This window comes from Maylandia zebra, linkage group LG6 (genome assembly GCF_041146795.1).
Source record: "Maylandia zebra isolate NMK-2024a linkage group LG6, Mzebra_GT3a, whole genome shotgun sequence".
Lineage (NCBI taxonomy): Eukaryota > Metazoa > Chordata > Actinopteri > Cichliformes > Cichlidae > Maylandia > Maylandia zebra.
This window is the reverse complement of record NC_135172.1, coordinates 29,762,549-29,775,577: the sequence shown is the minus strand read 5'-3', so window position 1 is coordinate 29,775,577 and position 13,029 is coordinate 29,762,549. Positions and strand designations below refer to the sequence as shown.

Sequence of the window (13,029 nt, the reverse complement as noted above, 5' to 3'; positions counted from 1 at the left end):
CCAAGAATGACCTTCTGGTAGGTGACCGGCCTTCATGGTAGAGGTATTATCCAGAAGCCAGTCGGCTGGTTATTACCATCACTAGAGTGAAGCATGGGGATGGCAGCATCATGGTACTGGGGTGTCCCTCAGGGAGACTGGTCTGGTCTTAAAGAAAACCAGCTTTGACCTGAGAATGGGTGACAGAACTTTTCAGCACCATAGTGAACTGAAGCATTGAGAAAAGAAAATGCTAAAGTGGATCAACTGCAGCTAAACCATAAACCACTGTTTAAATCTAAGATGTAAAGATGACACATCAAAGGTGTTCACCACCCAATCTGATGGAGCTTGCCAGAAAAAAGTTGATTGACTTGAAGGTGTAACGGTGTGCCATGAAATGGGGAAAACAGTACTTTCATAGTGAAAATAGTTATTGTTGCTTATATAGCAAAATTTCTGGTGCTATTTTTTATTTCTTGTAGATTAATTTAAAAATTACATTTACAATATAAAATGCAAGGTTGAAGTAGTCTGAATACATTCTGTATATAAAAGTGAAAAGATTAGGGACTGCTGTCCCCTAATGTAATAAGATTTATTCTCTGAGAGGTTATGGTAAAAGAGTGGTGCAATGTACAATTCTAATTCACTACTACTTCCTGCAAAAAAACCAAAAACATTGTTATATAAACCATCCATCCATCTGTCCAATTTCTACCTCTTATCGAATTCAGGAGGATTGGGGCTTATCCCAACTGTCATGAGACAAGAGGTGGTGTAAACCAGGACAGGTTACCAGTCTGTGGCAGGTCAGCAAAAATAATAAAAAAATAAAATAAAATCCCTGCTCATTAAGCTTGGGCATAATTCCTTGCACTGTCGTTTAGCACAATGATAATGAACAGAGGATTGCTGTAAAACACGGGTCATCTTCATAACACAGACACAGAATGACACAGTTTGCCTCGGAATTTGTAACATGTAACATGTGTTCATTTTTCTAACAATGCTCAAGAGCATCGGGAAAATTACGGGAATATTGGTTGGAGACCTGACTTTTTCTTTTAATAAATCAGAACATCTGGTCCACCAAATTCAATCTTTAGTACTGGTGAGCTGTGAAATTAAGCTTCAGATGAGAATCTGAATATTGCAAACAAGATGCTGGATTCCCATTGAAAAGCAGAACTGCATGTAATGTATCTGGCAAAAACAATTTTAACATACATTTTACTAACTTTGTCGAGCTTTCATGATGTATGAGCAGCAGCATTAATGTGCATGCAGAAAGTTGCCAGACTTGGCTACACCTGTCTGCAAGTGACGATGTCTTAGGTATTTGATTAGCAGGATGAAGAAAATGTTGACCATGTATGCATGGCAATATGTAGGGTAGATGTCAGTATCTATACTTTGATAACCTTGGTTTTTATACCCTCACTGGCCACTACTAATACAATAGTAGTATCGCCCCTTTTGGATCCCCTTTGCCTTCAGAACCGCCATAACTTAACTCATGCTTAACTTGTTGGAAACATTCCTCAGAGGTTTTGGTCCATATTGACATGATAGGATCACACAATTGCTGTAGATTTGTTAGCTGCAAATCAGTTGTGAGTCTTCTGTTCCACTCCCAAAGCTGCTCTATTAGATTGAAACCCTGTAAAATCATTGTCATGTTCAAGAAACCAGATTCAGGTAAACTTAGTTTTTATGAAATAGTCCATGTGATAAGCAGGAGAAAATGGGTGGATGGGATGAACATGACATATCACCCAGCTGCCTTCTATTGTCCAAATTTGGTGAACCTGTGTGAACTGTAGCATTGGTTTTCTGCCTGTTTCTTGGCTAATAGGAGTGGCACAGGGTGTGGTCTTCTGCTACACCAGCCCATTCTATTCTAATATTCTCTGGATCGCTGTGCAGGAAGGTCCCAATAGATCACACGTTCCTGAAATAGTTTTACCAGCCTGTCTGGCAACAATAACCATGCTACATTTAAATCACCCTTCTTTCCCATTCTGATGCTCAGTTCGAACCATCACTGGTCATTTTGACCATGTCTGCATTCCTAAATCCACTGGGTTGGTATCATAATTGGTTGATTAGACATGCTATTGGCTTTCACAAACAGGTGTCTGTCAGAGCAAATAGCACAGGTGTACCAGGTCTACCTATGTGGACAGGCTCTTCAGCAGAAATAGCAATTTCTGAATGTATGTGTGTGAGAAGTGCTTGGATGAATGGGTTGTTTAAAGCACTTTGAATGCTCAAGCAGACTGGAAAATGCTCAATAAGAACTAGTCCATTTACCATTATACTGGAAACTTATTTTTTAGTTGTTCTTTGAGCAGTTTATAAGTAGTCTATAATTTAGTTTGGTATTGTGGATGGTGCTGCTTTCTCTGACACCCTCAGCAGATGTTTTGGCAGGTGATGTTAGAACTGGTCCTACAGGGGGCAGATTCACACTGCTGTACCTGTCACCTATTAAAGACGACAACTTCCTTGTTCAGAGTGAAATAAAGTAGATATGCCTAGTTGAATTGCCTGTCATCCACCCGTTGCGAATGACTTAACCACATACATATTTGTGTTGATAGCCTACAGTCTAATTCAGGTTAATTAAATTCTTGCCTGTGAGGCGGGCAGTTAAACAGGATCCTTGGCAATTCAATGAGGCCCTACAGACAGGAGAAGAGGGAAGAAGAGGGGTGGTGAGAGAGAGAGTCAAAGACCGCCAGGCGCACGATCCAGCGCTGAGAGCCATCGACGAGGAAGTATAAATGAACCTGCGATGTGGAAGAAGGAGAGCCGCTCGTCTCTGTAGCTCCTGCAGAGATAGATCGTCACCCGACAAAACGCGCGCACCGAGATGTCGATGGGATAATATCAGCAATAATGTGCCTTATTGGCTTCGCGGCAGTGAGGTTTGTGGAGAGAAGTGAGACGGGGGAGGAGGAGGGGTAGACAGCCTGGCAGACAGGTGCGCGTTGATAGTCTGTTTCATTTTCTCTCGGTCCGTTTAAGTGATAGAGCCATGGATACCCGTAAGGAAAGCAAGGTAAGAAGACAACCCATGAAACCCAAAACGACGAAGCCAAAGGAGAAGAAATACAAATCTGGTAGGTTTACTAGACGGAAATCGCTTCGATCTTTTGGGAATTTCATGGGAAGGATCCTTAAAACTTTGGGCACTTTAGCGCACTTTGGCGACGCGGAACAGCAGGACGCAGAAGACGACGACGGCGGTTTCGGGCAAAGCGCGTCGGGTGGTTTTAAAGATAACTGTTCGCAGATCTCCAGGGAAGGAACCGTAAAGAAGAGCTCCACGGTTTCGTCCATTCACGGCTCGGTGAAAGACAGGCTGTCGTGGTGCTACGGCGACAAGACCCCGGGAGTGCTGGGACTGAAGAACCACGGCAACACCTGTTTCATGAACGCCGTGGTTCAGTGCCTCAGCAACACGGACCTGCTCGCCGAATACCTCGGGTTGGAGCAGTATAAGTCGGATATTTGCCTCCAGAGGGTTAACGGGGAGGTGAGAGGAGCGGAGTCGCAGACCGCCAGGGGAGAGGTGACAGAGCAGCTGGCGTCGCTGGTTCGAGCGCTTTGGACACTGGAGTACACGCCGCAGCTGTCTGTGGAGTTCAAGGTAAGGATGGAGACGATTCACCTGAACTGAACAAGCTTAGGCTTCCCCCATTGAGGAGACCTGGCGTGATTTTTCTGTTTTCTATAAAGAGAGTTGTTCTCAAACAGGTACTCCGGTGTCAACTAGAAACAAATACTCTCCACCCGGTGGGCATGCTATTCATCTTGATGGGTTAAACTAATTGCAAGTGGCCCCGAAACCCAAAAGTCTGCTGCTAACTGTGCCAGTGTTGTTGTTGCTATTTGATTAACTGCTCACTGGCAGCGAGAGTGCTCAAACTCAAGCACAATGAAACCACAATTACAGGACCTTAGGGCGTTTTAAATCAAATTAATACACTTAACTAGAAGCCACATAATTTTCTCCTATTGCACTGACAGTGTTTGTGGGCCGAATCAGTGCCGATTGATCGTGCTGCACTCAGCTGAGGGAGACAAGGTACAGAGATATAACACACTGAAAGCTAGAAGAGGATCAGCAGGGGCCCTGATTACTCACTCTCGTGAAGTTTGTGCCACAGGCTCCCCTGGTAGGTCACCTCGGCCATGAAGAAAGAGATCATATTTATAGGCTAAACTTTTTATTCACATTCATCTCTTACTTTCTTCACATTTAGTGCCACAAGCTGCATGTCATACCAAGTTGCCTCCCAAAAAGCGATCACCTGTCAAAAAGTTTAAAAATACTTCTTAAAGCTTTTTAGAAGTTGCCAAAAAATGTCTCGATTGATTATAAGAAAGAACACAGAGTCATGAAGATACTTACACAACAAACTCTTTGTAAATTATGTTGACTACAGTCCAGTCCATTTATCAATATAAGCTAAAGACATGAAAAAAAAATCATGAGCACAATTAAGAAAGGAGGGTAAATATTTGGATAAAAATTTAAAGGTGTGAGCTTGAATATGGTCAGAGGTCAGTGGTAAACCTTTCTGTCCCAGGCAGTAATAATAAAACAACCTCAAGACCTCATGGTTTCGACATTTTATGATATTGTTTGTTGAAGTAGTTGCAGTTCGGTAACCATGTGGTTACTGATTACACGTAGGCTGTGTTATCTCTGCTTGGCTTACCTGTTCCTACACTTCAGGTGGTTTGTCTGCATTCCCAGAGTTGTGAGAGAAGACACGCGGTCTTGACTCACAAACACAAAGTGTTCAGTGCAGAGGGGCTGCTTCATAACGGAAGCTTTACCTCTTCAATTTAAGGTTTTTCAAAACAACAAGTGATCAAACACTTACACACAAGAGGCTTCTTGCTCCTGTTACTCATTGCAGTTGTACCTGGGAGCTGTAGAGGCTTAGACTTCTCTCAGGAGTGGTTGGATGGTAGCCAATCAGCGGGATTACTTAGAAAAAAAAAACAAAAACAAAAAACTGCTCTGAAATATCAGTAGCACAGGGAAACTATGAGTGATTAGGTATGTAATACACAGACACATACAGACGCACACACATATGTGATCACACAGGCACACATTGCTATTACTATTCCTAATTATTTTATTTAATCCTTTATTATTATTATTATTATTATTATTATTATTATTATTATTATTATTAGCAGTAATTTAAGTCACATGTATTATTAATTTCTAATTGGTTTAATGCTGCTCTTGTTTTAATGAATTGTTTTATATATTTTATATCTATATATTTTATCATTGTTTTAATCATGTGCATTATTTTTGTGGTGTTTTAATCACATTGCTTAACGATTGTGTTTCATATTTTAGCTTTATGCTAATTTCTGCCTGCAGTCTCTGTGGTTGCTCACATCTAATGCTGCTCATTGCACTTCCACCTTGAATTAAATCTGCTTTATAAGCAATGTTCTACTAGCTAACTTGGGTGTGAGCATGCTGAAGCTTTGAGAAAAGGTCGTGATTCAAGTAGAAGAAAAACTTGATGGTGTTTCAGTCCAAGAAATATAAAGGGTAGCTGGTTATGATATTATTACTGAAGAGCGTCTGCACGAACGGTAGATCAACTCCTGCTTTGGGAAACTAATGTAGCCTGAGTCTTTTAAAACAGTCAAAAGTCTGATATGCGAAGATAGTATGCACAACATCATAAAGATCATTTGGATCTAGATAACAGGCCTTGCATAAAGAAATTCGTACAGTAAACACTTAATATATTGATCTCTATTGAACTGACTCTTTATGGAGTTTACGTGCTCCCTCTGATACTACGGCTTCCACACAGTCTAAAGACTTGTTAGGTTAATTGTTGTAGATTGTAGGTGTAGATGAGAAAACACATGGTTGTGTACTCTGTGTGTTAGCCTTCCCACATGGAAAAGATATATAAAAATCTTATGAAGTTTGTATCTGTCTTGTGTGAAACTTGTATGAAAAGCATACAAGAGTGAAAACAGATATAAGATCCCTTGAAAAATTCATGAGTAAATCATATAAGCCTTATATGATTCACTATATGAGGTAGACCACATCTGATGCAAGTCTTTTATAAGTTTTTTCTATTTCTTTTCCATATACGGTTGTGTTGTGGGTTGTGTTGGACTGGTTACCTGTCTAGGATGTAAGACGAGTGGAATAGACCCCAGGTTGGGTAAGCGGGAAGAAAATAGAAGGATGCTACAGTGTGCACAGCATGATGATTAAATCCTCATATGAATATTAACTGTTAATGTCAGAATGTGCTTTGAAAGTGTTTTTCTGTAATTACTCTCATGGTTGCCTGTAATAAAAAAAAAAAGGAAAACAAATCTTTCACACACATTTCCTTTCCTTGGGCCATTGCCTTGACACAATGATTTGTACGGGTCCGCCTATCCCGGAGTGAAGCAGGAGAGAGGATGTTTACTGTAGCGAGTGCATTTGGCCTGGAAAAGAGGATCCCCCCTGCTGCGATGCCTCCAGCGGTGTGCACTCAGAGGGTGAGCGAATGAGGGAGGTAGAGACACTGCAGCCAAACTAAAGTAACATCCTTGTGATCCTCACAAGACCCCTTCGTCTGTAATTAGAGAAAGGAACAGACAGCCTTGACATGTGCCGGTTATTGACAAATTTGCTCGCATTTAAATAGAGTCACTGGCTTGTAATGAAGTGGGTTAAAAAAGGAAATTTATATCAGAGATAAAGGCTATCGCAATGCTTTTTATTACCCTACTTTGTTTGAGATCGGCTTTAATGAATGAGCGGAAATTAGAAGTCACAGAGACTCAGCTCAGAATACACCAGAATAACGTCAGGCTTTTAGAAAAATAGTTAAGTCAGTGATTACATGTCAGGTCTATCACCTTGAAGAATTATGCAAAGCTGTGACACAAGACGTTTTTCGATAATGACTTAAACTTAAAGTGGCTGCTATCATCCACCACACGCTGAGAATTATCACAAAATCTCAGCACATAAAGTGCTTGATCTGAATCAGAGGCAGATTCAGATCAAGTCTCTCAGAATGTGTGGAAGTGTCTGATAAGCTGATGGAGGGCAGGTATAGCTACCAGACTGGCAACACCTCATACAAAGGTTTCAGTTGACATTCTAGGTCAATTTACATTCTATATGTAGCAAATGGGCCTCATCCAAGCATGCAATCCAAAGAAGTGATAGCATATCAAGTGAAATCGGGGCTACTTTTCAAAAATCTGAATACAGACGTGCTTTGAAATTTCTGCTTCCCCATTGGTGAGCCTTGGCCATTAAACTTCAACACCACTGTTGTTCGATATGCTCGTTATATGTTCACAGAATTCCTTCAGAGCTTATTTAATGTAGCCCACCTGCTCATAATATTCTCATAATAACCACATGTAAATTATCCAATGTGCCCCCAAACGCACGCTTGCTTATAAATTACACTAATCAGCCTAATGGAAGAGCTTTAGCTAATGGTTAGCATTGCCAGCGTTGCCATTACTGCTTCACAGCACATTTGATCATCAGATCTCATTTTATTGGTTGGGCCAAAAGTTGTCTACATCAGTTTAACTTGATGACAGAGCAAGCTCTCTCTTTTTTCAGCTTTATACTCCCAACCTGAACAATTAACAGTGCTATAACTACTTTTAACAGTTGCTGAAAGGATCATTATCTTTTTTTTTTTTTTAAACACTTGACAGGATCCAGCTCTGTGGGGCTGGGGGAGCTTAGTCTGAAAGATTGAGCCTGGTGTTTTAAGTGGTTTTGTTTGTTTTGGGGAGAACAGGTCTGTGACAGTAAAGCACACCAGCAAGACTGATGGTTTGTTTGCCTTGTCTTATTTCTGCTTCGGGGACCAGTCTGATTCTCGCTTTCAGTGCTGAAGAGCTATACATTGTGCACACAGCGGGGGGGACGTACACCACCTGGACTCCCTGCGCTGAGCAGCACAGAAATGCCACGATGGCGCATCATCCCAGTTTGATGAGCAGCATTGTTTTTTTTTCCCCAGCAAAACAGATGGGCTTTACTTTTAGATTCAAGTGGGATAAACAGGATGATTATAAAATACTTTATTGTGCTGTAATAATCTTTATATTTTACACCTGGCTACAGATACGCTCTTTAGTACCTGTCTTAGCTGTTGAAGGGAAATTTAAAAAAAGAAGCTTCAAACACTTCATCTCACACAACAGTGGAGTTAGACTTTTTAAAAGTACGACAACAAAGCCACCATATGCTGTTAGAAAGCAGCATGCATTCCCATGACTCAGTGAGTCGTATTGTATTATATTGTACCTGCACCGCTGTGGCAACAGACAATAAAGAAATGCAAGGAGGAGTCTGTGTCAGTATGACACCTTTTCCCACCAGGTTTATTATCCCTGTCATGATTTATATATTGAAACCGAATGACATAAGCCGTGGAAAAGCATCAATACTTACTGTACTGGGGTGTGACAGTGCAATAGCCAAATCATAGAAGGGAGCCTGCTGTACTTGAGTCATGGAAAGCACAGATACGTGTAAAGCACACTTTCAAAAGGGTATTTGAATTGCAGTTTCCTGCTTTAGTGACGGTGGTTTATTTTTCTATCAGCTTGAATTTACAGCCTGATCACTGTTATTTCAGTAAAAGTTCGCAAGTTAAGTTTCACTTATTCCTCAATGTGTGTAACTTAAATCATTTGGGTTGATCTGATTTGTTAACTTAAGAAGTCTAAATGCAGTTTTTCACTTTGAAAAACTGCACAGACACTAAATCACTCAGAAATGATTATTTTCATCACATATCTTCCCCTTTCTTGTTCTTCACTGATATCTCATGCTGGGGTAGCTGTAGAAATGCAGGCTTTGTTCGTTTTTGACTCGCATTAACCTTTATTGGATGATTACAAACATATTCTAACAGAGAAATTGAAACTGGAATGAAGAGACAGGGAGGGACAGGTGCTAAGATGCTAAGAGAGAGACTCATTTGTCTGCTCGTGTTTACGGGTTAGCTGGGCTGACTGGAGCCCAGCTGTTGCTGATTAGTGGAGGGAATGTTTCTTATATGATAGAGAGAAAAGAGAAAAAAGATAATAGAAAGAACGGGCAAAGAAAAGAGGACAGAGAACTTGTGCATGTGTGCGTGCGTGTTTGTGTGATAGATGAAACAGAATGATGGGAAGGAGAGCGAGCAGTATAAGTGATAACTGCCCTGCTTCTGGTCTGTTCCAACAGCAAAGGTGATCTGACAACACGAACCAGCTGAAAAATGAAACAGCAAATGGACCAGTCAGTAGTGAGAGATTCCACCCCCCCCCCCCCGTTCCAGCTACACCTGTTGTTGGGGAAGATAGGTGTATGCAGGAAAACAAAAGCATGTGCAGTTCCTCTCACGGTTCCACCTTGCAATGGTTTGTCAGTATCACTCTCTGACCGTCACTAAGGAATCCAATCAAGCCTGTTTGTCAAGCTGGATCATGATGGGGTGAGGTGGTGTAAATGGTTTTTTTTCTTTTAGAGAGAGGGGAGGGTCATTTGTTTGATATATGTTTATAGTAAATTCCTTCCCCGCCAGCACTCTAATCTGTCGTTTACACAGCAGGAGGATGGATGTGCGATGGGGGTAATGGTGTGAGGTGAAGGAAAGGTTGCAAGATACAAAACCGAAACAGACATCTGAGTGTGGAGTGCAGCCCTGTCTCGGCTGACCGCAGGAGGTCATGACCCCTGCTGTGCAGACTGCACAGGTTTATGGCTGTCTTTTGTCATTCTGCTATCTTTTTCCAGTGCTTTTAAATTCTTTGGTGTTTTCTTTTTTTGTTTTTTGGGGGGTGAAAAACCCCGACAGTCCTAGACTCTATAGCTTTATTCCTCTGCTATATACACAGCCAAGACTTTCTTTCAAGCAGAGTATTGGCTTTTGGTGGACTGCAGAATAATAATTGGAGCATCCAGGGGAAATTCAGCTTTTGCAAATGTATTTTTGAAAACTTTCAACTTCCCATACTGTAAAAAAGTTTATATCTCTCTGTTCAAATCTGTTGATGATCCAAATCTGTTGATGATTCAACAGCACATTTAATTCATGCTCTTCAATAACAAAAGAGGATTAAACTCATTGAGAGAAACTAATCATGCTTCAAGCTATAAAGAGAACTGCTCCCTGTGCCCTCTGCACTGAGTGGCGCTCAGTCGTATGTGGATGGAGAAGATTCTTCTAGACTGATCAATAGTTCTTTCAGTAAGGTCCCTAAAGCAGGCCCTTCCACCCACCGCTCTCCTCTCCTGCACTACTTCTGATGTGTTTACTCTACAAACACTTACGATACTTCTTTAGCTGTGGACGGGTCAGATCTGAGCACTGCTGGTGTTTACAGAGGAACTTGACTTTTCAACCTACCTGCTATTCTTTTCTTTTCACCTCCACCTTGCCTCAGTTTAAACAATGCCCTTTCTTTCATTTCCCTCTTTACAAGAAATCAAATACAAGAACTGCTGCTTTCGAATACAACTTCGCCTCTTTTGTGACTCACGCGTGCACACAAAGAGAAAAATGAGCGTGAGACAACAGTGCAGGCGAGGCCAGTGCACTTCCATTGCACTGAAGTCCTAACCCCTTGATTTCCACCAGCTTTCAGTGCCCAGACTGAGTCTCGTTATTGTAACCTTGGAAACTCTCCTTCCCTCTCTCGTCCTTTGCATTTTCTCCTCTCTCATTTCGCTGATAGCTTTGACAAACTGTGCTGCCTGTGTTTTTCACTTTTCCTTTCTGGGCCTTCCACAACTGTGCTGTCCTTTTGATAAAGAGACAGAAGAAGAACACTAACTGGTCTGTTGAAACTTCACCAGCATCCTTCCCTTACTCCACCGATCCTTTTCTCCATCTGTCCCACATCCCTCCATCCCCTGTCAGTGCTTTCTCATAGTGATGAAGCTCATTAGCGGGCTGTCTCTGTCAGATAGAATGGGGGGGAGGCAGGGGGCTCCCTCCTGTGTTTATATTTAGATACTGGGATACTGCAGGTATGATGTGGTGATTTTTAATGAGGTGCAGAGCAGAGCCTGGATGCTGTCAGTCACACAGAGAGAAAGAGTGACTGAGAGAAAGCAAAGTAGCCACCTGGTGTAGTGGTAATCAGTTTTGTCTGTCATTTTCTGTCCCACTCATAAATTTACTACTCCTTCCTCATAACTGAATTACAAAGACTGGACTTTTGTTTTGTTTTTTCCCAAGAAACACCTGCGATGTTGTGGATACAGTTTGTGTGAGTCTCCTTTTGAAATGCAGTGCATATAAATGTGTGAAGTTCATGAATAGCATGAAAAAAGGTGGCGCTACAGCTAACCAGCACTCCAGCTTTTAGCAAACAGCTAACCATTAAAACGCCTCATCTTACTTAAATGCTACTACAAAAAGCTAAAGACTTTCAGCTTGGATTCACTCTTCTTCCCCGCTCAAGTTACATCTATTTACTCATCAATTAAGGTCTGAAAGAAACCCATCTGCTTAGAGTCAAGGGGAACGGAGAAATACCTGTCTGGCATCAAATGGACCTCTTTGCACCAGCTGCTAGAGAAGATGAGCCCGTTGGGAGTGGCACGATCTGATATCCTCGTGTTGGTCACATTGTTGTGACGTGATACTTTTGCGACTTCAGAAAAAAATGCTGTAAATAAAATCTACTTAACTTGCGGGAAACCGCCTCTGTCCGCCGATTCAGCAATTTGAATTCTTTGCATTTCAGGATACTGCTCTTTAATAAACAATAAGCATTGTACATATTGTCCTTGCAACATTGGAATTTCATAAATGAATGAATGGCTTGGCTTGCAAAAGTATTACGTCACAACAAGCGATTGGTCACTTGCAATGTTGAACCTGGAACAACATTTATTATGATGATGTGGGAACAGCACCAACACGAGGATATCAGATGGGTGCTGCTGTTGGCACGGGAAGATACTGCTGGAATTGGGAGACAGTTGGGAGTTGAGTCTAATACAAGAGTCTAATCTAATTGCTTAGAGTTTGCATTCTGGGGTGTTATATGACACTGAGAACAGATGCCACCTTCATCTCTCTATACACACAATGTGTCCTTTGGTGTTGGTGTCTTGACACACTAGCCAAGGCAATCCATTTGTGGCACTGACATGCCATGAATTCCAAGTTAGAAGTCTGAAGAAGTGGCATTGGCAGAAGTCACAGTGTTGCCTAAGATCACTCAAGTGAAACCAGAAAGTATTACAGGCTTTGACAATGACGCTCATCAAACCACCATGCATGATTACGTCACCTGATAAAAACTGCATCAAATATGCAGAGCAAAGATGTGACGATAAAGTTAAAGAAGTTTTATTTTCCACAAACATGAAGGAATATTAGGAGTACATTTGAATGAGTGGAACTTTGTTTGTTCTTTGCTTACAAGAATTTATGTTTCTCTGTCTGTAAGATGCTGGCATTAAAAAATAGTTTTGGCCTTCGTAGTAGTTTATGATGCCTTTACTTATGTCTGTGTCTGTGAGTGAAATGTGGATCAAACAGTGCAGAATATTCCACGTATTTATCTTCAGAAACTCCTGAGCTGCTTTCAGAGTGTGAGATGAGAGATGAATGATGAGCCCTCTGCACTTCTGAATTCATTAGACCCGATTCTGCTGTCTGTGACCCAGTACTACTAAAAGCCATGTATGCCCATGCCATTATACTCCCTCTTCTGCCTTTTATACCATGTTTTTTGTTTATTACGTTCGGGAGCATGAGATATACCAAGCCTTTTTCCACCCTATTTTCATCCTGGCTTTCTGATAAGGGTTCTTTGGCTTTATATGCCCAAACAATGCTGTTCAAGGACTTGTCTGGCTTTTGAAGATATTTTTTTTGGCAATAATACATGGATAATAAAAGGAATAAAAGGCTGTCATCCCTGTATTGTACTGTTTAGTTCCAGGAAATCTCATTAAGTTTGACAATGCTTACTTAGTTTATAAAGTTCTAAAAACAATGG

At 41.3% G+C, this 13,029-nt stretch overlaps 1 protein-coding gene across 1 annotated transcript in view; it reads left to right on the top strand.

Annotated features, from left to right (window-relative positions):
- Positions 1-2,561: 2,561 nt before the first annotated feature.
- usp43a (ubiquitin specific peptidase 43a) overlaps positions 2,562-13,029 on the top strand; it is a 137,587-nt gene continuing 127,119 nt past the window's right edge. Inside the window, exon 1 of the mRNA XM_004539282.4 lies at positions 2,562-3,637. Within this exon, the coding sequence (XP_004539339.2) occupies positions 3,023-3,637 (615 nt within the window). The 5' untranslated portion in view covers positions 2,562-3,022. The remainder of the gene's footprint in view (positions 3,638-13,029) is intronic.